At 35.9% G+C, this 25,739-nt stretch overlaps 2 protein-coding genes and 1 pseudogene across 2 annotated transcripts; 2 read left to right on the top strand and 1 right to left on the bottom strand.

The window, feature by feature from the left end:
- Positions 1-253: 253 nt before the first annotated feature.
- LOC115981110 lies at positions 254-5,576 on the bottom strand (annotated as a pseudogene).
- A 10,473-nt stretch (positions 5,577-16,049) lies between these two features.
- On the top strand, positions 16,050-16,900 carry LOC115981821. Its single transcript, XM_031104192.1, has 2 exons — positions 16,050-16,201; positions 16,522-16,900. The coding sequence occupies exons 1-2, from the start codon at positions 16,097-16,099 to the stop codon at positions 16,597-16,599; spliced, it is 183 nt and encodes a 60-aa protein (XP_030960052.1). The 5' UTR covers positions 16,050-16,096; the 3' UTR covers positions 16,600-16,900.
- Positions 16,901-20,701: 3,801 nt separating this feature from the next.
- LOC115979274 (vignain-like) lies at positions 20,702-23,496 on the top strand. The gene is made up of 4 exons (XM_031101257.1): positions 20,702-21,360; positions 22,294-22,526; positions 22,637-22,777; positions 23,003-23,496. Exons 1-4 carry the CDS (start codon positions 20,916-20,918, stop codon positions 23,258-23,260), a joined length of 1,077 nt encoding a protein of 358 aa, XP_030957117.1. The 5' UTR covers positions 20,702-20,915; the 3' UTR covers positions 23,261-23,496.
- Positions 23,497-25,739: the final 2,243 nt, after the last annotated feature.

The following is a 25,739-nucleotide window of genomic DNA, read 5'->3' as shown; positions in this document are numbered from 1 at the left end:
TAACATTCCCCTTCATGTGTGAACCTAGACTGGAAATATTTTAACTTATGAAAAATCTTATTACACACTCACTAATGCACAATTGCACAATCGTACTTTAAAAAGTCATGATTTCAGTCCATGTGACAGCGTTTGTACATTGAGTATATAATAAGGATTACTCACTAAATTATTTATTCAATATTTGACAACTTGAACATCTTCTAATTCAGCTTCTAATGCATTGGTCCTCCTTTATGAAAAACTTGTGTTATTACATATTACACATACACATTATCCTTGACTCACACTTAAGAGGAAGACTGTTTTGTAGCTGAATTAGAGAATAGTACGCCCCGCCACTTCCAATAGCGAGTAGGCTGGAGAATGATCCTAGTTCCACAACCTTCCCATTACTTATCACAGCTATGGAATCTGCCTTCTGTATTGTGGACAATCGGTGCGCTACAATTACACATGTTCTGCCTACCATCATCTTCTCCCGTGCCTCTTGGACTAGATTTTCTGACGCACTATCAAGGGCACTGGTTGCCTCATCCAAAAGAAGTATTTTTGGGTTCTTCAGTATAGCTCTAGCAATTGCTATCCTCTGTTTCTGGCCTCATGATAGCTGAACTCCTCTTTCTCCACAGTAGGTATCATAACCATCACTCGTAGAACTGCATTTCAAAAATGGAATTTTACCAAAAAGAAACTTGATGTAATTTATTTTTGTAGCAATATAAGAGGAGATATATGTATACATACCTTATGAATTCATGAGCATTCGCAAGCATTTCTGCCTTCCTTACTTCATACTCTGTAGCATCCTCTGTACCATAAGCAATGTTCTCACGAATAGTTCCTGCAAAAAGGGTGGTTTCCTGACTTACTAATGCAATATATGACCTTAACTTCCTCAAATTGTAGCTCTTGATGTCACTCCCATATATCAGAACAGATCCCTCTAAGGGATCATATAATCTTTCCATCAACCCAATGACAGTGGATTTGCGTGAACCCCTCTGTCCTACAAGTGCTATGGTTTTTCCTGCTTCAATCTTGAGACTCAGGCCCTTAAAGATCGTTTGTTCAGGCCTTGCTGGGTAAGAGAAAACCATTTTCTTGAGTTCTATCTGACCCTTTATATCAAGATGAACAAAAGCTTGAAAAAGGTTTTTTGGGGTAACTAGTTTCTGATTCATTAGCCTCCCTCCATACCAGAAAGTCACAGCTATAGCAGCTGTTGTCAAAAATTGAGAGCTGAACAGACCCAAACCAGAAAACCATGATGCTTTGATACTCTCCTTCCTGGGACATTTCATTGCTGCTTCAAATAGACCCAATATTCTTTCTTGAGATGAAAATGCAGTGATAGTCCTGTGGTTGATGGTAGCTTCACTTGCTAGTTGACTGCCCTCACTTTGTGCTTTTTTAATTTTTGCAGACATACTTTTTATTAGAACACTCTTAGAATAGAAACTTGCAATGAGTAAAGGCTGCATGGCAATCATTACAATGGATACCCTCCACGAAGCTAATAATCCGAGTGCAAAAGCTAGGGAGGCACTAAAGGAAACCTGAACTAGCAGTGACATACGTTCTGCAATGAGGGAGCGAACCGTGTTGGCTTCAGTGGCTAAGCGTGCACAGATGGCCGCACTTGTGTTATCATCTTCATCAAACCATCCTATCTCAAAGGTTAGCAATTTCCGGAGCATCTTTTCGCGCACCCTTTTTGTTAAACGCTCTCCCATAATTGCAAAATTGTAATGCTGGCAGAGATTGGCAATGAAGCTGATTAACTCCCAGGCTTAAGAAGATAAAGCAATAGAATCTAATTTTTGATTTGATGGTGGATTTGTCTTCGAAGTAAACTGAGATAATTGTTCCCAAGCAATGGGCATGAAGTGACTGAACAATTCCCGAGCCAGCAGCCCCTAGACATCCAAGTAAAGCTTGCTTCCACTCAGGTGCATTCATTTTCAGTAAACGCCATTGGGAAGCTGGAGGATAAGCTTTTCTTTTTAATTTTTCATTAAGATATTCAGAAAATTGGGTCGCTTGGAATGAATGTGCAAGGTTGATGGAAAATGTTGGGCTGTAAGGGTGGGCTGGGGTACTATACATACTACTGATAGGTGTTTGGGGACAATGGGGAGTCCTCGCAAAATTTGCCATTCTGTTATATGTATCTTCTATTTGATGATAGGAACTACTGAATGCTTAATTTTCCATGGATGATTGCTGCAACTGCACCAATTTGCTATAGGCCCCGCCCTTTCCATTGTTCATGTCCATTAGTTCGTCATGAGAACCGGATTCAACCTCTTTTCCTGATTGAAGAACGACTATCAAATCAGCCTTACGGATTGTGGAGAGGCAGTGGGCAATGATAATTGTTGTCCTTCCTTGTGAAGCCTGGTCCAAGGCTTCCTGCAGTAGTCTTTCAGACTCTGCATCCAAAGCACTCGTGGCTTCATCAAGTAAAAGAATTTTTGGGTCTCTGATCAAAGCTCTTGCTATGGCAATCCTTTGCTTTTGCCCTCCGGATAATTGAACCCCAAATTGCCCTAACTGAGGTACAAGAAAAACCCAAAGTCAAATTTCAGCATTGAGTCCAAACTTTTTAAAAACAAAATCAGCACTGATTCAAAACTTTTTCCAAGGTTTTTATTGGAATATGGACTAAAAAATCGTGGCTTACCTGAGTTTCATATCCTTGAGGTAGTTAATGATGAAGTCGTGAGCATTTGCAGCCTTAGCTGCGTGTATTATAAGTTCCATTGGAGCATCTTCCTTGCCAAACAGAATATTCTCTTTTATGGATGTTGCAAAGAGAACAGGCTCTTGGTTAACTAATCCCATATGGGATCTCAACCATTTAAGCTGTAGTCTCTTTATTTTGTACTTATCAAGGAGAATATCTCCTTTTTCCGGGTCATAAAATCTTTCAAGCAAAGAAATGATAGTAGACTTGCCTGAACCACTGCCTCCAACAAGACCTATTGTCTTTCCAGCTTGAACTTCGAGATTGAATCCTTGAAGAATAGGAGTATCAGGCCTTGATGGGTAGCTAAAGTCAACATCTCTAAATTCGATTTGTCCTCTTACACTTGGAAGAATCTTTCCTTTTTCTTCTTCAGTGTCTGTAACAGGTATCCGGTCAATCATCTCATGAATTTGGGTAGCAGCATCTGTTGCCTCTATGATGAAAGATAGATTTGGGAGTGCATTCATAATGGACCTGAAGATACAAGTTGAAGCTGTGAATTGTGACAACACAGAAATTTCCCCAGGCAAAAGAAGGATACCAATTCTAGTAAAATTCTTTATTCTTTCATTAAGTACAACCTTCTTTTTTCCACACTCTAAAGGTCCAACTTTTATTAAGTAAACTGAACTTGAAAAGACTTCCTATTTCCTAAATTACTGGGAGAATTCCCAAATTATTTTAGGACAAATTTTATTACATAGAGAAGATACTCTTTGTCTGTAACATCACTGCATTCACCATACTTTATACTTAAATGTCATATTTGTGTTAGATTCATGAAATTATATATTTTACCATGTACTACTGGCAAACGCTTTCCAAGCATAAACTTGTCATTGCATATCATAGAGTCAAACAATAGGAAGAATGATAGCAGATTAGCAGTATGAAGTAAAGTAACTCACACTCCTCCCACCATGATGCAGACTCCAGCAATGAAAACAATGCCGCCTGTCTCACTTCCCTGAATGACAAGAACACTTCCAACCCAAGCCTGGAAAGCCCAAACTGCATAAATCGTCTCCATGCTCCCTATCAGCAATCCCTTTGTCAAACCTTGCTTTATGCCTAGCTTCATGCTTTTCTTGAGTGCACAGCTAAATCTATGTAGTGTTTGATGCTCCCCCACATATGAATAGGTCATATGGATTGATGAGATTGCTTGTTCTGCAATGCTACCAGCAATCCCATAAGCATCTTTCATTTTTGTTCCTAGGCCCTTCAGTACCTTACTAAATCCAATTCCTGGAGCAATAAAAAAGAGTGTCAATGGAAAAGCAGCTAGTGCAAGTCTCCAAGAAAGCAGAAATGCAACTGTGAGGCTCAAGATGAACGATGCGAGGTGAGCCAGGCAGTTAGGTATCTACAGTAAAAGAAATATTTGATGCTGTTAATTACAATAGCATATAGAAGAGGAAAAGAGTATTTCTTAGGCAATAAAAAAACCTTCTCAGCTATCGTGTCTTGGATTATATGGGCATCAGAAGAGATGGTAGAAATGACTTTGAAGGAAGTGGAAGAAGTAGCATTGGTGTCAAAGTAACCAACTTCTTGCCTGAGGACTGCCTTTAAGTATTCCATTCTTATGCAATTTGCTTCTCTCTGCAGTTCTTGTCCAACATATTCCTTCTGTCAAGCATGAATATGTACAGGCATATCAAAGGTGTAATTTTGTATCTGTGCGTCGAAATTCAGATATTATTGTTGTACTACATGCAGATTGGTTTTAAAAATTACTGTACTACTACTATATCCTGATTTTTCATATTCTTCTAACCAATCATATTGCTGTTTCAATTAATGTTCAGTCGGAAGACCCAAAAGAAGCACTACCATGGCTTTAGGTAGAAGTGAAATGACGCCAAAATCTATACTGGATCCATTCATTTCACATTTCTTACTTTGTTACAGCTAGAAAAGAGAAAGATGCAAAGACAAAGGAAGAAAAGGACTATACAAATAGGACTTCAATTTTGATCAAGCCTCTAGAGATGAAAGATGCAGGCAATGAGCTAAACCAAACCAACTGATATAGGAAAGCTTGGACTTCAAAATTTTACATGGGCATATCTTGATATATTATTAACCTGACCAGGTTTGGATTGGACAGCAAGTCAGCACAAGGCTTTGATCCTCAAGCATCTCAACAAACAGGTTTGCTGCTCTAGAGCCCTTCCTCTTCTCTCTCTCTCTCTCTCTCTCTCTCTCTCTCTCTCTCTCTTTTTCTTTATTATTATTATTTTTTGGTTTGGGGGGTGGGGGGAGATAAGTACATGAATCAAAATATTCTTACCAATGAAAGCTGATAACCCAACTACAATGGCAACATAAAACAGCTTGAGTGCGTAGTGCGGACTGTAAGGACGCATGACAGTCCATTAGTCACGTCTTTTAAGTAAATCAAATTCAAGCCAGTGTTTGAAATATCCTAATTATTTTTTTATAATGTCTATGCAGCTCAAATTTAATAGATCACTTGAGGGAATTTTCAATACATAATTTTGTATTAGCTTTACATAGTGACAAATGACATTAACATACAGTCTTAAAACAAGTAGCAACTACGGTGTTTAATACAACAGTCAAACTATATGGTTCAAGAAAAGCTTATCAATCTGCCATTGAATACTTTGCATACCTTATCAACGACCTCATTTGGGATATCAAAACCAGCTCCTGAAAAATCATTGATCAAACCGCTGAGAATGAACATAGTGAGTGGGGTCATCGAGCCATCACCAATGCTACCCAGAGTCCCAATCAACATGAGTAGCTTGTCCAAGGCATCCGAATATGAGAAAAGGCCAGTTTTGCTCTTCATATCAAAATGCTGAGTATAAAACTGGAATCCCAGGAGCCAATTCACCTTCTGATGAAGTCTAAGCCTTTGTCAGTTAAGTTATTCCAAGTAACATCCATATATATACATATATATGTCTCCAATCCAACACAATTTTCCAACCCTATATTATAGGAGCTTTTCATTTATTTTTTTCTCAAGGCACCATCTAAAAGAGGTCACTAAAAGGTAGTAGCCACCCATTGGCAAATGAAGTAGACCTTTAGCATAAGGGAAGTTTCTACAAATCCTACAGGTTTTTAGCTTTAGCATCTGGATTTTCCTTTAGTCATTTTTGGCATTGGTGGGACCCATATAAGTACAAACCAATAATAGTCATCTACATTAAAGTCATCGAATTCTTGCCAAAAGCCAGTGAATCCAGTTTGTACTCCAGGCACAAAAGGCCAACAATATTAATTCAACGAGTCTGAACAATTGGCTGCTAATCATGTGTCATCAATTTATCAAATGCATATTACTATAAGCTATCAGATAAAGACTATAGGTTCAAGCATTCCATTCTCACTTTCCGTTGGCAAAACCCAATCATCAAAAAAAGAAAAAAAAAACACCCAATAACATTTCTACAATGATATATGACATGTGTCAAAAGAATCTAAGTTTCCACAGCATTATGAGTTTTTGGTTAATATAAACATCAATACTCCAAGAGTCTAGACACACCTAAATATAAATCCTCTGTACTATTTTTGGTGTTTCACTTTATATTCCACCAATCACAGCTTATCATGTATTTTTTTAACTTTCCTTATAAAATAACCAAAATTTAAAATAGAAAAAAATAAACATATAACCGGTTGTGATTAGTAGAACATAAAGTGAAACACAAAATGTGGTACAGAGAATTTGTATTCTAATTTCACACTTTGATGAGTTGTCAACTTATGATGAAAATAACATCACTTTTACATGGGTCTACCACTAACACTCAACTTATTATACTCCAATCTTAACTTGACACTTTATATTCCACAAATTACAAATTATCACATATTCTTGTTACTTTCCTTATAAAATACTCAAAGTTTAGAAAGGAAAAAAAAAATATTAGACACATGTTATATCATAATCAAAAGATCATAAGTGGAACACAAAGAGTTGAAAGAGGATTTGTATTCGAAATTTGGTGTATTCCTAAACTTATTATTATTATTATTATTATTATTATTTTATTTTATTTTTTTGATAGGAAACCTAAACTTATTTTAGTCAGCCCTGACTCTTCGAATACAATAGGATTTCACATGGCAAATCTTTCACTCTACCTTCTCTCATCAATGGAAAAGGAAAGTAACTCTCATAAGTCACAACAATTGAATTATCATATGGTCCAGAATTAGCAAGACCAACCTTTTTTTTTTTTTTTTTGAGAAACAAGCAAGACCAACTTTGTCCAACCAAAACCCATGCAATTAATCAATATAAATTTTAATTTTACTCCTCCAAATTTTTGAGGCCCAACCATAGTAACATTGTAGAAGCCACTGATTCCTTTGGGCGGTCAACTTTACCACAAAGCCTTAACAGACAAACTGTCCCCAATCCATGAGTCCATCTCGAAGAGAAGTTGAATTATAGGACTAGGACCTGTGCTTGATTCCTTTCCCACAGTCAACCATACCACAAGACCCTAGTAGACAAAATAAAATAAAATAAAAAATAAACAACAACAAAAACAAAACTTCGGCCCATAAATACTTATATATACTGTGAACTAGTAGGCCCATTATAACCCACTTCGGCCCAAACAAAAATTTAACTCGAGAGCACGTGCTTGTATAATAGAAAATGATCACATTAACAAGCCCAAAATTCACTCAGTGCAAAGTTGAGTAAAAATACATGATTATTGCAATAACATTGTAAATTTATACTAGCATTATCCACTCTGCATTTATTTATTTATTTATTTATTTATTTATTTACATATCTTGAGATAAAATAAGAAAGTATATGATAGTTATGTGAAGAAAGAGAAACATTTTAAAAAATTGATATTTTAATAAAATATAATGTAAAATAGAGAATATTGTTTTAAAAAGTGAATATATAAAAGGTCCCCGTTAAGGGTATTAGGGCATGCATTAATAATCTATTTTAGGAAACTTTGGCAATAAAATATACAACACTAAAAGAGCTTATCATGGGTCGCCGTATCCCTATGTACATTTATGATAGAAAGAATGAAATGAGAGGGAAAATCTATAGTGAGATGCTCTAAAAGAGAAAGCAAAAATTAAGCACGGGGCTCGGTAATAGAGTTATAATGAGAAAGAGGATACAAAATAAAAGTCATGACCATGTTAAGAAACCTAGAGCCTTTAGCAAAGGCCGTACAATGAGTGAATTGACGATCACCCCAATCGGATGGACGCTCACAAAAAGTGGAAATGAGCTCGTCTTTAGACACAGTCTTAAGACGATCACAACCGGGTAGTCAGGATGCTCTACCCTCGAGACACGGAGCACATCGAATACAATATCTGGTGTGACCACTATGCGCGTACCTCAAACGCGAGTAACAAAAAGAGGTATTGAATAATCGAATCCATGCATGTTGGAGTAAAACTCCTAGATCAACATGGATGGACATGTGACCAGGACGTCACACAGTGACTCCCATCCCCTACTGTGAATAACAGTGGGTAGGTTAATATCGGAGAAGTCCGACAAAATGACTTGGAGTTCCAAATGAACGCCTCGTCTAGAGAAGTTCTCAGAGAAGTCCGTTTTAGCCTCCTTATCACAAAATCGGACGTGTAAGGGAGTAGGATCAGAAGAAGAAGAAGATGACCCGAAACGAAGAGGGTTCTGGGACGGAGTAGACTTATGTTTTGGTGCCATAACGCACTAACGTAAACTGGAGAGAAAGGGGGGGGGGGGGGGGGAGAAAGAAACACTCAGAAAAGTTCCAAAACAGTTCAAATATACAAAAAATATATAGAATGTAAAGGACGTATGCATGAAAATGCATGAGCATGTGATATGCAATAGTAATTTCATCATGGGCTCAGCCCAATCCAATCCTACCAGCACACAATCAGTTTAACATATATAACACACATTTAAATGCATGAAAATATAGTTATAATGCACATGAGATGCAATGCATGAAGATTTTAAAACATTTTCACAAAAACCAACCCAAAAATTTTGTGAAAAACTCAACAATTTTGAAAAACCTCAAATTTTCAACAAAAACCCAAAAAGTTAGGTCAAAACATGTAATGTATGAAGAATGAGTGAAAAAGAGACATACCAGAAGCAGAGAAAGCACACAAAGGCCGAAGAACACGCGGGTTGGAGGTTTAGAGTGAGAGAGAGAGGTTTTGGGAGGTGAAAAGACTAGAGAGATTGAGAGAGATCGCGCAAAATGAAGTTCAAATCGCACTGAATGAATATATAGAAGTTCAGTAATTTTCGACAGATAGATAGGTGTCGAGAGGTGTCAAGCTTTAAAAGTTTCAACAGATTCAGCTATCGAGAAGGTGTCCAAAGGTCTCCACAGCAAAAACAAGCTCGATGGATCAAGGTAGCTGTCAAGGAGCTATCGAGGGGACATAAACTTTCACAACCGATCCACCTAGCTATCGAGAGGTGTCGAGATTGCAATAAAAAGCAACTGAAGAGCTCAATAGATAAGCTAGGTATCGAGAGGTGTCGAGGAGCTGTCGAGATTGCTTAAAAATAGTTTTTCAAAGAAGAGAAAAACACAGACATGAATGCAATCAAACATGCAACTTAACCAAAGATCCAAACAACATTTTAATCTCTCAAAATCATCTCTCATCAGTAAAAATGCTAGGCATTTAGATCCCAAAACACACACACACACACACACACACACACACACACACAAGTCTAACCAATTTTATATTTCAAAACCAAGTTAAAACAATTTAGTGAGCATACATTAACACATGTTAAACTTGTGATGGCCAAATCACATTGTACCTGCACATGTATCAAAAATAGCAAAAAATATTACGTGTTGTGAGTGAAAAACATAGCAAGATTGCATAAGTGTCTACATGTTATGACGATTTGAGATATGAGAAAATCACTTTAACTCATACACAATCATAACTGTTTAATGGGGACTATCACTTTCGAGGTACATCCTATAACTCTTATATCTCCTAGAATACACGTTTGCAATCATATATAAAACATTTTGAATTTTTTGCTTTTATTTTTCTTTGCATATTTTTCTTGTTAAGCAAACAATGCATGGGCATATTTGACATAGAAAAGAAATACTCAATTATGTTAAGCATTTGACATTCCACTTTTGCTATGCCGAAACATATAAATGTCATTTCATGATTGGCAGGCAACAGTGATGAGATGGTTATTTATGCCTTTCTCTTAGGATTTTGTAGTCCTTCCCGTCAAAAAAAGTGATACAAGTGTTAAGTACAAAATATTACTTAATCTTACTCATCACAAACACGAGTCACAAAACTCACTTACTTAGTTGTGCATAGAGATGCTCATCTAAACTACAAAAGATACAAAATTTAGAAAATTTTGTTTTAATGGCTATCCAAGGTACACAAGTACCAATGTACATAAACACACACTGCTTTTGTATTTTTTAATTTTTTTATATGAAAAACAAAATAAGCCAAAATTGAAAAGAAAACAAACAAAAATAAAGCAAAGCATAAAACTCGACTGACTCAAAAAAAAAAAAAAAAAAAAAAAAAAAGCAAAACACACAAGTAATGCAAACAAAAACAAAAAGGGGAGAGAGAGAAAGTGATAGAATCACTTGGAGCCATTTTCCTTTCACACCTTGGAAGAACCTTTCCTTTGAGTGAACCCTTGAACTGGTGGTGAGAGGGAAGAATTAAAACCGTTCAAGTTCGAAAGGAACATGAGGGTTTTGAGAAGATCTCCAAGATGAGCAAAAGAGGATGGAAGTTGATTCTAATCTCTCGACGTGATCATGTTATTGCTCTTTTGAGTGGCTAACCACTTGTAGCAATTAGGTCGAGTATGTCCAATTGCTCCATAGTAATGACAAAAATGCAGCTTTTTCTATTTTGGCTTTTAAGAGTTTCCTTTCTTAGCCCTAGGGTTTTTGGCTTCTTTTTTATCCTACTTAGGGGATGCTCCTAAGATAGATTTACTCTTGTCTAAGTTCTCACTAGCTAATTCATTTTTAACAACATTGTTCTCAGTTTCAATATTATTAGCAAGAGGAACAAAAACAGTAGTACTAGTAGAAGCAATACTAAGAGAAGAGAAATCATACCCTAAACCGATTCGATCAGAAGCAGATTTCTGAAGACTAAGCATCTCATCGAGCTTAGCGCTTGAAGTCCTTTCCAGTTGAGCTTTGAATTGGAAAAATTCTGCCTCAAGCTTCTTGGTTTTCTCAGCCAAGAAGTTATTCTCAAACCTCAATGCTCCAATAGTCGGATTTGCTTCATCAAACTTTGTAGAGATTTCTTCTCGCTCAAGCTCCACATCACTAAGCTTCTTGGTGGCTAACCTATACATCTTCTCATGCTTTTCTAAGACCTTGTATAACTTTGCATAAGTTGTGTGGATGTCATCTTGTTCATCCATTTTCTTAAACTTGGACTTCACCAATTCCTCTTCTTCATCCACATCTTCAACAATCCCTTCAGTAGGATTGATAGTGGTAGTGAAGGCATTCAAGATTCCATCATTCTCACTGTCGGAATCATCCTCAGGCTTGGTGTCACTCAATGTAGCAGCAAGTGCCTTACTGTTCCCAATGGTCTTGAAATATATGGGGCACTCTTGTTTTATGTGACCAAAACCTTGACACCTAAAGCAACTTGGTCTTGAGAGAACGGTATACTGATCGTCATCCCTAGCATCCTTCTTCCCTTTGTCTTGGCTTTTGAACTAAAAGGAATTAGATTGCCTATGATCCTTGTCAAAGCCCTTCCCATTTGCATTATTCATGAATTTCTTGAATTGCCTAGTGATGTAGGACTTCATTTTAGAATCTTCATCGTCTAAAGACTCATCCGTGTCACTGCTCTTGGCCTTCAGTGCAATGCTTTTGCTCCTGCTCGATTTCTCGATCCTTGTCAAACCTAACTCATAGGTCTGCAGATTTCCAACCAGTTCAGTCAAAGGAATTTTTTCAATGTCCTTTGATTCCTCAATAACAGTGATTTTGGCATGAAATCTCTCGGGTAGATATCTGAGCACCTTTCTTACAATCTTGGGTTTAAGAATGGTTTCTCCAAGATTGAAAGCTGAGTTCACTATGTCCTTGAGCTTGGCATAGAATTCATCGAACGACTCATCCTCCTCCATCTTGATCTCTTCAAAGCTAGTAGTGAGCTTCTGAAACTTTGAATCTTTGGCAGCCTTGGTTCCCTTATAGGTTGTATGGAAGATGGTCCATGCTTCCTTTGCAGTATTAGTGGAGGATATCTTCTTGAACTCCTCATTCATGACTGCACTGAATAGAGCATTCAATGCCCTACTGTTGAAGTTTACCGCCTTAATCTTAGCATCATCCCAATCGGCCGGAGCTTCTATAGGCTTAGTCCAACCTATCTCCACAGCTTGCCATACCTTTTTGTCTAATGACTGCAAGAAAGCTCTCATATGTACTTTCTAGTATGCATAGGTAATGCCATCAAACAAATGAGGTATAATAAGTGACTGTCCTCTATCCATGACAAACAGGGGTTAATGGATCACATAGCAAATATTAATCCTAATCAGAGTGTGCCTACTCTGATATTAGGGGTGTCCACGGGTCGGTCCGGGTCGGGTTTGTGCCCAACCCGGAACCGACCTGCTCACATCGGGTGGGACGTTGAACGACCCGCCGCCGACCGCCGACAACCTCGGGTCGAGTCAGATCGGGCTCCGATGGACAACGATCAGGTCGGTCGAAGTCGGAGTGAGTTTTAACCTCCAGATCTTCGCCGAATCTTCGCCGGAAATTGCTAAATCTTCGCTGGATCTCGCTGAACTTCTCTGGATCTTCGCCGGATCTGTTGATTCTTCTTCGGATCTGTGCGACAACCACGGGATCGAAGCAAGAAAGACCACCTCAAGCCCAGATTTGAATGAAAACTTCCATCTCATCGCCGGATCTTCACCGTATCTTCACTGGATCTTCGCCAAATCTGTTGATTTTTCTTCGGATTTGTGTGACAACCATGGGATCGAAGCAAAAAACACCACCTCAAGCCCAGATTTGAGCGAAAACTTCCATCTCATCGCTAGATCTAACCAAAAACTACCAAATCTTCACCGGATCTGAGTGGATCTAGGTAGATTCGGTCTTCTTTCACGGGATTCGGCGGTCGGATCGGGTTCATCGGGTTTTGGAGAAGAAAACCCGCCATTCGACTCACCTGAATCGGTTCTTCGTGGTAAAGACCCGCCGCCAACCATCACTGGCGTTGGATCGGCCGGTTTTCGGGTTGGCCCGGACGGTTTGAGCGGGTGGGTCGGTTTTCGGTTTCTTGTGGACAGCCCTATCTGATACCACTTGATAGGCCAAAAATGTATTGACCCCTTATGATAAATTAATTGATTAATAAGCTAAGTTTATTAATTAATCAAATTAACATGCAAAGCGCGTGGTAACACAAACAAATCACCAATTAAACTAAGTATACAATGGAAAATAAATTAACACGGTAATTTGTTTACACATGGGGAAAACCTACACAGTAAAAACCTCACTAGGTGATTTTAAGGTCACCACTCCCAAGAATCCACTATTATCAAAACAAGCGGTTACAAGTAAAGGAATCTCAATACCTTATACCAACCTACAGTTGAACCCTTATCCCAATACCCAATTAGACTTGTTCTGTAGTGACAATCTCTCCTTTCAATGCACGGCTCTCAGTACGTGACTAACCAATTGCACGGATCCCAGTATGCAACTTCAATCACCAAATAGAGAAGGTTGTTAGCTGCAAAATTCTTCAGATCATGAAGTTGCTTGGTCACAAAACCCTATGGTGTATAAACACAGCGGCTTCTTCAAGAACTAAGGTAAAACTAGGTTTTTGGTCAAACTTCTTCACTCTTGTGAAATTTGCTCTTGTGCAATTATGCGTAACCTTTTACGGCCCTTAAAATAATCCTTATATATGTTTAGAGCTGTGAGAAAAGAAAACTCAAACATATAATCACGGATTGGATGAAAAACAGACTTGAAAATTTGAGTTTCATAAACCTCGACAAATACCCTATCTATCGAGTTGCTGTTAAGCCACGAGTTGGAACAACTCTTCAAGGCTTGATAGATGCTAATTGTCGAGCTTTAATGAATAGCACTTTCCGACTTGGTTCTTGGACAGACTTGCATGGTTTTAACACTTGAACTTGAAACCTTGTTTCTTGAAGTATTAAACACATCCTAGATCTACCCAATTACAAGTAAAGTGTGTTTTGTCAAAAGATTAGCCAATTACATAAAAATAGTGACATATGTTCCTATCTTTGAATCACATATGTCCTAACAATATTTTTTTTAAAAAAAAATTGTATATATATGTTTAAAAGGTCCCAGTTAAGGGTATTAGGGCATGCATTAATAATCTATTTTAGGAAACTTTGTAAGAGGCAAAATTTTAAGTAAATTATAAAATGCCACATCAAAATTTAGTAACAAATTCTAAAGTAATATGTCATTAAATTAATTAAATTAAATGATGACATGTGTCATCCAAATTGACATTACATTTGTATATTAAAATTTGTCACATTTCATTTGGCCCACAAGATAAAGATAAATTTCCTATCCAAAATTGTTGGATAATTATCTTTATTAAAATAAATAAATAAAATAGAAATAATTATTTACAAGTAGCAAATTATGGTAGGACTCTTTGTTGATTATTATCTTTATCAAAATATGATCTTTATCAAAATAGATAAATAGAGATAATTATCTCTAAGCAAATTTGGGCCAATCAAAGTCTATTACATATTTTCAAGTATATCAATTCAATGTGGAACTTATCCTCTGAAACCACTATAAATAGAGGACACTCCTCTCTCATTCTCCAACAAGTTTTCAATAAGCCAAACTTTGGAGAAATTCTGCCTCAAGAACGAACAAAGAACATTCAAAGGAATTTACTTGAATCATTCTTCCAAGACTTGAAGTTCTATTGAAATCAAGCTCAAAAGCCTCCATAAACTTCAAAAATTCTAAATTATTGAAGTTCAACGGATCAAGTCTCTCAAGCACTGAAGAATTTCAACCAAAAATCCAAGAATCTTCAAAGAGCTTGAAGAAAATTCGAAGGACTTGAAAAACTTAAAGAACGACAAATCTCTGACAAGCTCAAAACCAGAGGTTCATTGTGAAAATTGTTTGATCCATCTTCCAATCAAAGTGAAGAAAATTTCCTGTTCGAGTCAAGATCACAAAGAAGATAGAATCAGAGGAGTACTCTTTTGTAAAAGAGTCAAGACAAAGAATTGTACTCATCATTTGATTAATAAAAAATTATATCTGTAAAACACTTTTCAATTGTTTGATTTTCAAACTTTGAGAAATTTTATGTTTACAAACTTTGTATGAGAGTCTATTACACATCTTCAAAGATATCAATTCAAAGTAAACTTATCATCTGAAACCACTATAAATAGAAGACACCTCTCTCTCATTCTCCACCAAGTTTTCAATAAGCCAAAACTCTAGAGAAATTCTGCCTCAAGAACGAAAGAAGAACATTCAAAGGAATTTACTTGAATAATTCTTCCAAGACTTGAAGTTCTATTGGATTCAAGCTCAAGAGCCTCCATAAACTTCAAAAGTTCTAAATATTGAAGTTCAACAGATCAAGCCTCTCAAGCACCGAAGAATTTCAACCAAAAATCCAAAAATCTTTGAAGAACTTGAAGAACATTCAAAGGACAGAACGACAAATCTTTAACAAGCTTAAAGCCAGAGATTCGTTGTAAAAACCATTCGATCCATCTTCCAACCAAAGTGAAAAAATTTCGCATTCAAGTCAAGATCACAAAGAAAATAGAATCAGAGGAGCACTATTTTGTAAAAGGATCAAGACAGAGAATTGTACTCATTATTTAATTAATACAAAATTATATTTGTGAAACACTTTTCAATTGTTTGATTTTTAAACTTTGAGAAATTTTGTGTTTACAAACTTTTTATGAGAATATGAAAATATTATAAAAAAAGTTAGTCACTTTTTCATTTTCCAATAAAAATTTTTTTAAAATGGTTTAATAAAATCCTATATAAAAGTATTTTAAAAAAAAAAGTTTTTATACTTAAATAGACTAGAATTTTTGCCGTGCTTTTGCAAAATATTCTAAAAATTCAATCTACACCACGTGTAAAGCAGGGGAAATAGGATGCATTGTAAGCAATGTATCTACGTTGCACTAAATTAACCCCTCGAACTCTTTGGCCCCAAATAAATGAGAAATGATAGCGATTCAAGTTTTCAGGTAATTGGAGAAAGAAGAAGAAGAAGAAAATGGTGAAATTGGTGCACTACTGCGCGATGACACTTGCAGCCTTCGCTTTCTATGAAACCATGGAAAGAATCCACGTCTGGATCGCTCTCCGTCAAGATGAAAAGGTTTTCATTTTTTTTCTCTCTAAATTTTTTTTTTTTTTTTTTTAATAATCTACACTGTATTTGTTACTTCGAATTCAAAGAAAAAAACCCTTCTTCCCTACATTTCCACCTCAATTTCCACAAATTACAAGCTCCAATTTCATTAAACCCTAATTTTTTTTTTCTGTTCAGATTCATTGAAAACCTAGAGCTTGAAATTCTCTATGTGCTAGTTAGATCTACTTCAATTTTATAATCATTCACCCTCTGAAATTTAATTTTGTAGCGTAAATTAAGCATAATTTGTTGTTGTTGTTGTGTGTGTGTTTGTGTTGTTATAGCAAGAGAGATTGGAGAAGGAATTGGAGATCAGGAGAGTCCAGCAGAAGCTATTGCAAGAATCTAAACAGAGGGCGTGAGCTTTGTCGATAATGCCAGTGATGGTGGTGGTGGTGGTGGTCTGGCCTTTTTTTTTCTCTCTAATTTCATTCCTGTTGTTAGCTGTTTTTTTTAATTGAAAATTGTGAAAGTTGCAGAGGTGGTTGAATTATTATAATAATTGCGTTATCTGTTTTAAGCCGATGATGACCATGTCATAAAACATGTTTATTTTGACTGCTTTATGAACCTCTCCACTTTGTTGTATCCACTTGCCCTTGTTGTTTGGGAATATGAATGTGGAAGTTGGCATTAAATATGACTATAGTGTGTCTTCTGTGAGTTCGTTTAACACGATAGAGGCAGTCATTTAACATTCATTTTGTTTTGGTTGAACATTATAGAGATACAATGCGAACTTATGTTGTTGAGAAAGTAATATTGGCTTTCGACTTGCTGGCCCATGTTTTCTGTGGCGTGTGTTTGGAAATTGTCATGTTTGGTGTCAAACAACTGTCTATTATTTAGGACGGAATGAGCAGCTGGATATATATGAATATGTGTAACTGTGAAAAAGTCCCCTTTGAATTTATGTTATGTGCATTACATGCTAGAAGTCTGTTTATGTATACACTAAAGCATATATTAGTTTAAGCAAAGAGTTGGGGCAATTCAACAACACAAGTTTGCCAAACAATATGCACTTTTAGTGTTGTATATTTTATCGACAACCAGTCTCAAGCTTGGAGAAAAGAGGGCGGTTGTGGTCGGTTGACTGCTAGCGTAAAATTTAGTCACTTTATTACAGATGGATCCATTACAACTATTGAGGATCGATAACCATTTCCGTATTTTTGGGACTATGACTTGGTGGTGGTTGTATTTGTATGAATTTGAATACATAGCATGTTTTGATCTTTGATGCATAGCATTTGTTTAAAGTAAACCTATCCAAAAAAAAAAAAAAAAAAAGCTTTTTTTTTTTTAAACTAAGGGTCTTTCTTAGGACCAATGACTGATTTAGCTCTGTAGTTTTTGGCTCTGCCTATCTCCAGTAACTTTGCTCCAAGGTGTCAATAAGACCTGAAGATGGAAGTAGGAGAGTAAGAATTTTTGAATTAGAATCTACTCTAGAATCCTAGATTAGACCTTAGTTATAATTTTGATGAAGATGCATATCACTTGTTATAATTTTGATGAAGATTAGACCTTAGTTATAATTAGAAAGTTTATATCACTTGTTTGTTTGTTTTTTTTTTTTTTCCCGGTAGAGATCTCTGCAAACCTTGTGTTCCTTCCATCCATACATTTAAAGAAAACTCACTACTATTAGGCAATATGATTACAGCTTCCTCAAAGCTAACCCTACAAAAGTAACTTGTTAGAATATTTCCTTTACATCAACGTTATACCACATTTCCCTGCTATTCATTAGATTTCAATTAGCCATAGGTTAAATATTATTTCCTATAGAATGTAGATCTGACAGATGACCATCAAAGGATGAAGGCAGAGGCTCTCAAAGTGCTGTATATATTCATTAGGTTTTCTTTGTATCATTTGGTTGCAAGTTTCCTTTCATGAGAAACATTAAGGGGGACTGGGACTATTATATAAGCAAAGAAAATAAACTGACAGAATAGAGTAGAGAAGAACCATTCGGTGCATGTTCACCCAATCAATAACATGGATGTGGTGTATGGTAAACTTGCTGTGTTTTTCAACTTATATGGCAGATGGTAATGACCCCCCTTCAAAAGGTTATTCTTGTCATTATTGATTTGTTATTGTATTTAAATAAAGTATGTAGAGGTCAGACCTTAGTTTGATGGCAAGTTCCCTTCATCCTAGCGAAGTATCACGGATTTGAGTATAGAATTTACCTGCAAGTTATGCCCCCTCACCAAGAATGCCTTTGACTTCATTGGTAATATTGTGTACCAATCATCTTGTATACGCTGGACTTTCGTCCTCTGGGTAAGACATTTTTATTTAATATGTGATCCAAATAGAGATACAATGCAAGTTCTGAAAAAATATATCAAACTCGTAGGTATTAGGAAATGGGCTGTATTGTTCAGCCAAACCATATTTCCACAACTGCATTTTGTGTATGCATTTAGCTGTTTCTTTACAGAATTTAATTAACATTATTCTCTTGCAAATTTAAGTTTCCATGGAGAGGTTCCCAGAGAACTGGCAAGGGTACATTTTATATGATTCACATGAAATGTGCTGAATATACCCTTGAGATTGATCTCATGAGAAGGCAATTTTTTTATCAGCCGATGTTTGTAGACCCCCAAACTTGTCCCAACTGGGCCCTTGGTAGAAACTACATTACATTTCTTGCGGGACTTGGGTCTATGCATTGCTTTTTTACATTGCTCCAGAATGGTTTTAGGATCACAAACTATTCCACAACTTTTTGCCACTGATGTAGCAGATTGTAAGTGGTTACATATCACTTACACATAGACCGATCATTTTTTTTTTCACTACTTTGCTACATCTCAGTTGTTGCTAAGAAGTTGTGTAATAGTCTATGATACTAGATTTTTTCCTTCAATTTTGGTTTATGGTAGACACCCGGAAATCTTATTCATGGTCACTAGTTACTACCCACAGTCTTTTTATTCATTAAAAATTTTACTAGTTACTACCTTATTCATGGTCACTAGTTACTACCTACATTCTTTTTATTCATTTTAAGTATATAGATTTTACTAGTTACTACCTGCATTCGTTTTATTCGTGTAAAGTATATAGATTTTGACTCAGAAATTAGGTTTTCTAACTTATTTGGAAAGGAATAAATGGAAAGGTATATAATGGTTTTCAGTCACACAATTGACGTGATTAATGGACTACCTCTCGACATTTTCCTTTCTCTGAAAATCTAAATAATCTATTCCTTAATAAGTGAAATAGAATTTTGGGAGGGAGCTGCAACTTACCCATTGGGATTGTTGTTTTTATTTTCTGTTTCATTTTGTAGTAAATTATTTTTTTACAAATGAACGATTTGTTGTATACCAAAAAAAAAAAAAAAATCCGTTTGGTGAGAGATTTTAAGTAACGTTGTTTAAGTATTGTGAAAATATATGTGAGTAAAAAAGTGTTGTGGTGTTTAAACAACAAAAATTGTTATTTAAACAATAGTATCAAATGGCCCCAATCTGTCCAACTACTCAACATAGAAAGAGACTTTTAACCAACTACAAAACACTGTTTTGGATTGAATTTTCAACATTTTTATGCCAATGAGCAGGTTAAACTCTAGTTTAACCGGTACCTCTTCCTATTGCAAGTGTTAAGGTGAAGGCAGGTGGTAGTTTAAGACTTATTGAGTGTTTGTGTTAACTTATCAATCAAAAAAATCTCTATTTCTTTAATTTTTTACAAAAACAAACTGCAACCTCTCTTATCAAATAAGTAATGCTTCTGAAGTAGAACTTTGTCATTTGTGAATCCTAGCATGGAGCTACACTCCTTCCGATGTGATCACAATTCAGATACAAAATGTTTCGAAATACAACTCGGCAAGTTGTAACTTGCAAATTTAAGCTTTGGGCAGCTGTGTATACGCTACCCGGCCTGCCTGTGTGATTTTCTATGGAAGTCTTAGCATGATTAGGAAATTTTGGATGATTTGGTTTTAGCAAAAGCATGTTTCATATTCCTATCGATGCATGGGCTTGATCTCATCCATACGCAAACTGAGTATTGCTAGGGACATACCCCAACTCACACCATGCTTGTGTTAACTCTTAATTGGATTTCAGCTTTTTCAAATACAAGTGGTGAACTTATGTGAAAGTGTTAAAATCTAATTAAGAGTTGACACATGAGCAGGATATGGGTTGAAGTGTGTCCCTAGTATTACTCAAACAAAAGCCATTGATTTGAGAGAATAATATACGTTTCAATCCAATCAGCAACCTTCTGAAAAGTTTTTCAGTTTTGAACGAAAAGATAGGACAGTTTTGAGCACTTTATCCCCTAACTTGCAAGATATCGTGTCTTAGAGCCTCAAGCAACATAACCAGCTCGTCACCTTTCATAAACAAGCAAAATAACGTGATTGGCACATAGACTGTAGAAAGAAAGAAACAGAACACATGCAAAATAGATGTATGACCTCTAAAAGAATCTCACCTTTTACGCATTCATTATGGTTAAAGCTCTGAAGAGTTAGGAGCCTAGGACCCTCTTTTAACTCATCCTATACCACAGCGTATTGTATATAAAGGTCATGGTTATATTGATAGAAAATACCAAACAGCTTCATCAATAAAAACTCTCTAATCACATCCTTTTAATTGTTCTTCATATTTATATTTAGTATCCAAGCATTATGAATTTGGGGAAGTTTTTCTTGGTTGCTCTTTCCTTAGCTCTACTTTTGGAGCTGGCCAAGTGCATCGACTTCAAAGAGGAGGATTTGGCTTCCGAAGAGAGACTCTGGGAATTGTATGAGAAGTGGAGGAGCCATCACACTGCTTCTCAGGACCTCAACGAGAAGCATAAGCGTTTCAATGTGTTTAAGGAGAACGTGAAGCATGTTCACAAGGTGAACAAGATGAATAAGCCTTACAAGCTGAAACTGAATAAGTTTGCAGATATGACTAACCATGAATTTTCAAGTTCCTATGCCAGTTCAAAGGTTAGCCATCACAGGATGTTCCAAGGTATCCGACAGGTGACTGGTTTCATGCATGAGAAGATTGACAATCTTCCAACCTCTGTTGATTGGAGAAAACAAGGAGCAGTTACTGGTGTCAAGGACCAAGGCAAATGTGGTAAGTTTTCCTCCAGAGTATTTCATGTGAAATTTTTCAATAGAAAGTTCTTCAAATTGACGCTCAAACAACAAATACAACTCTAATAATAACACACTCCATTTTCTTGTAGATTTTGGAAACAATTTATACACAATCTCAAAATTAAATTAGTAGCTAAAACATATGTGTGAAGAACTTAAGATAAATTAAAGAAACAATAAATTCAGTGAGTATACCAAATTTTTCGTGACTTTTTTTACAAGTGTTGATGTGACTAGCTATAATTGGTGCATAATAAAAGTTGTGTTATTGGTGAGCCATATTGCTCTAATCACAATTTGCTACCATAATCTTACATTGCTCTTGAAGAAAATGATTATAATTATGATAGTAATTGCTAGTTTTGCAAATCTCCCCACCTAAGTTTTCCTTCAAATTATTTCATGTGAATTTCTTTGATAGAAATTGATTCAAATTGACATGCCAAAAACAAATACAGCTCTGATAATAACACACTCCATTTTCTTGCAGTTTTTGGAAACAATTTATTCACAATCTTGAGATTAAATATGTAACTAAAATACTAGTATTAAGATAAATTAAAGTAACAATGAATTTAATGAGTAGTGACACACAAAGTTTCCATTACTTTTTACACAACTAGTGATGTGAGTATGTAACTTGTTATGATTGGTGCATTATAAAAGTTGTGTCAGTACTGATGAGCTCATATGAATGCGATATTTCTCTAATCACAATTTGCTACTTGAAAAATTTTATGTCTTGCATTGCACTTAAAGAACATGATTCTATGTTATTGCTACCCCCAAACCTAACCTAGGAAAAAATATAGAAAAGGTTGTGACAAGTTTTTCATGTCTCATCAATTTATTTTAGCAGCCCCATCATGGGTTTCTAAGAACTTAACACCAAATTGTTGTCGATATATAGGCAGCTGCTGGGCATTTTCAACTGTAGTTGCAGTTGAGGGAATCAACCAAATCAAAACAAAGGAGTTAGTCCCTCTGTCTGAGCAGGAGCTGGTTGATTGTGATTCTAAAAACAATGGTTGCGATGGAGGACTAATGGAAAATGCATTTGAGTTCATTAAGCAAACTGGTGGAGTAACAACAGAGAAAAATTACCCCTACCAAGCCCGACACAAGTCTTGTGACTCATCGAAGGTGAAGTAACTGCAACATGACTAATCAATGAATAATTTTTGCATGACTAATCTATTAAAAATGTTATGCATGTAAAAATGTAAGAGGATGTATTTCTATTGCTTTTGTAGATGAATGATCCTATGGTACAAATTGATGGTTATGAAAATGTTCCACAAAATGATGAAAATGCCTTGATGAAAGCTGTTGCAAACCAACCTGTATCAGTTGCAATTGATGCTGGTGGCAAGGATTTCCAGTTCTACTCAGAGGCAAGTTCTTACTCCCACTTCTTAGCCTAGCTAATATGCAATTGTATAAAGTATGACCATGGAAGTATAGAGTTTACCAAATTTAAATAACATTGTTAATTTCCAAATTGATGCAGTTATATGTTTGACAATAAATACATCCAATTATATAAACAATTAATGGTTGGTTGTTATTGTTATTGTATAAACAACTAATTGCAATTGAAATGGATTTTTTAACCGCAGGGAGTATTCACCGGAGATTGTGGCACAGAGCTGAATCATGGGGTGGCAATTGTGGGCTATGGAACAACTTTGGATGGTAAAAAATACTGGATAGTGAAGAACTCTTGGGGACCTGAATGGGGAGAGAAGGGTTACATAAGGATGCAACGTGGGGTTAATGCAGAAGAGGGACTGTGTGGTATAGCCATGGAGGCCTCTTATCCCGTAAAACTGTCCTCAAACAACAAGAAGAAGACCTCCTTCAAAGATGAACTGTAAAAGTGTCTTATTTCAGAATTCAGTAGATTGCTGTAGCCTATGTAGTAAAATTTGTGATCTGGTTTGTTTGTCACATTAAACGCATAAATCTGTCTCGTTTTATAGGTGCTAATGCGAGGATAGAATAGTGTAATGTATCCGTTTGATGTATTTGTTTGGATGACAAATATGAAAAAGCTCTTTGATGGTTGAAAACTTGAAATACAAGGTTGAAACTTGCTAAATTCTAACTAAAACCCAATTGAGTACAATACAAATACATATCGTAAGAACCTGATTTTATAAATAACTGTCAATTATCTAGGTTCATTTGAGCCTGCTAGCAAGATGTTTCGCATATGAAGAAATGGTATTTTGACTTTGACTAGACTATTCTATTTACAAATTTCTATCCTGATATATCCCAAACCCATAGTCAGAATTGGAAAATTCTTAAGTACTCACAAAGTACAGACAAATTGGACACATTCCTCTCACATTTGTGGTGAGCCCTACCATGAATTTAATGAGTAGACCTCACTGTAAATATTAGATGAAGGAACATCCTTCTCGGCTTTTTGTAAGTGCTTAAAAATTACTCGTCAGAATTGTGTTGAATGCACATCTTTCAAGTCCATTGAATCGGACCCACAGTCAAGATTATAAACATACACGTCCTTCAAGTCCATTGAATCCATTACCAAGATGTATTACATATACATTGTCCTTCAAGTTCATTGAATTGGACTCATAGTCGGGATTACTATAATGAATGCGCGCACTTCAAGTCCATAAAATCCGCTTCAATTTTCTAGCAAAACTAAAATTTTCTTGGACAATTGAACCTAATAGGTACGTATAATCTTATTGTCAAAAAAAAAAAAAAAAAAAAAAAAAGAAGAGAGAGAGAGAGAGAGAGAGAGACAGTTCCTACGTCGTTTAAGGACCTAAAGATCACCATCTCTTTCCAATGTTCAAGTACGAACCAGATTGAGCATGCTACTGTATTTGACAATCAGCCTAATCAGACTCGAATTTGGATCTGTTCCGGATCATCCGCTGGGCATATGCCCATAAGAAATAAGACAAACTAGTACCAAATATTGCTCTGTTTTTGCTCAAAGAAAGCCTAATATTTGTACTGAAAGAGAGCAGAGTTAGCGGTCCCCAAGAGACCTATCCTTGTTCATGTAAACCAACGAGGTCCTGCCAGTGATAGCTTCATGACCTACTTTCACAGGCCTCTCCCCTATTTTTAGGGCTTTTTGTCTATGCTCGTGCATGACATAAATATAAGAAGAAAGAGAAAAGTTCTCGGCTCATGTAGCTTAGGCCCAAATGGCCTATGAAGCTGGGTTTGAGGTCCATGCTCATTAATTAGGCCTATAAAATCTGCATGACTTGGTGCAATGGACAATGCACCTACATTAGAGAATGAGCTAAAATAGGCTCAGCTCGGTTGGGCTTTTGAACAAAGTTGTCATTGCCTGTTCATGTATTGATGTATACTCTGATAAAAGTTTTGTTCCCTTCATTTTTTTTTTTTTTTTTAAATCAAACCATTAGAATATTCATCCCAAAAAAAAAAATCAAACATTAAGAAAGATATCTTTTGATTTAGAAAAGAGACAAGGAAATGAGGAAATCACATCCAGATATCCTATCTTTTGATTTTATTAATGCCATTTTAGTTAAAAACAAGGCGAAAATATCATTTTTAGTTCCTACATTTTAAGGTATGTTTGGTTAGGATGAAAACAGGGAGGATGAAAAATGGAGAGAGAAAAATATAGTGGAAAATGGCATTTTCTACTATTTAGTTCAGGAGAGAAAACAAGAGAGACAGAAAATAAGGAAGAAAATAATCCCTTCGGGCCCACATTTTTTTATCCTCCTAATTTGGGAGGAAAATGGGGAGGAAAAGGTGTTAAATGATATAATTTACACAAATACTCTCACTTTATTTATCTCACCTACCCCTCTCACTTTCCCATTACACCTGTGACCTAATTACTTTTGCCTCTTCATCCTTATCACTTTCTACTTTTGCCTCTTTATCCTTATCACTTTCTTAGTACCTTCACAACACAGTACGTGAACTACTCCAGGTTCTCTTCTCTCTCTCTCTCTCTCTCTCTCTCTCTTTTTTTTTTTTTTTTTTTTTTCCCAGTTGGCCCATCGCCCATGTGAATAATGTTTTTTTTTTTTTTCGTTGAAAATATCTTCCCAGTCTACTTATGGTCATGTGGATAAAGTCTACATAATCAATTTTTGTTGCCCATAAATTTAAAATTATATATAATAATAATAAAGAAAAGTAATATAAATATATATGTATTTGTGTTAAATTTTATATTATTTAATGAGTGTAAATATATCTATTTCTTATATGTTATATAAGAATGACATAATAGTCAATTTATATAAACTACATTTTCCATCAATCAAACAAAAAACTTTTCCACCCTCCCACTCTTCCACCCCTCCAACCAAACACGCA

Source organism: Quercus lobata, chromosome 3, assembly GCF_001633185.2.
Source record: "Quercus lobata isolate SW786 chromosome 3, ValleyOak3.0 Primary Assembly, whole genome shotgun sequence".
NCBI classification, from domain to species: domain Eukaryota; kingdom Viridiplantae; phylum Streptophyta; class Magnoliopsida; order Fagales; family Fagaceae; genus Quercus; species Quercus lobata.
The sequence above is the reverse complement of the archived record's forward strand: the minus strand, read 5'-3'. Positions and strand labels throughout refer to the sequence as shown.

Bases quoted from the DNA above. Each gene is read 5' to 3' on its own strand.
- LOC115979274 (XM_031101257.1), top strand. From the start codon at position 20,916: ATGAATTTGGGGAAGTTTTTCTTGGTTGCTCTTTCCTTAGCTCTACTT. The intron at 21,361-22,293 runs GTAAGTTTTCCT...GTCGATATATAG, and splicing joins CAAGGACCAAGGCAAATGTG to GCAGCTGCTGGGCATTTTCA. The intron at 22,527-22,636 runs GTGAAGTAACTG...TTGCTTTTGTAG, and splicing joins AGTCTTGTGACTCATCGAAG to ATGAATGATCCTATGGTACA.
- LOC115981821 (XM_031104192.1), top strand. From the start codon at position 16,097: ATGGTGAAATTGGTGCACTACTGCGCGATGACACTTGCAGCCTTCGCT. The intron at 16,202-16,521 runs GTTTTCATTTTT...GTGTTGTTATAG, and splicing joins CTCTCCGTCAAGATGAAAAG to CAAGAGAGATTGGAGAAGGA.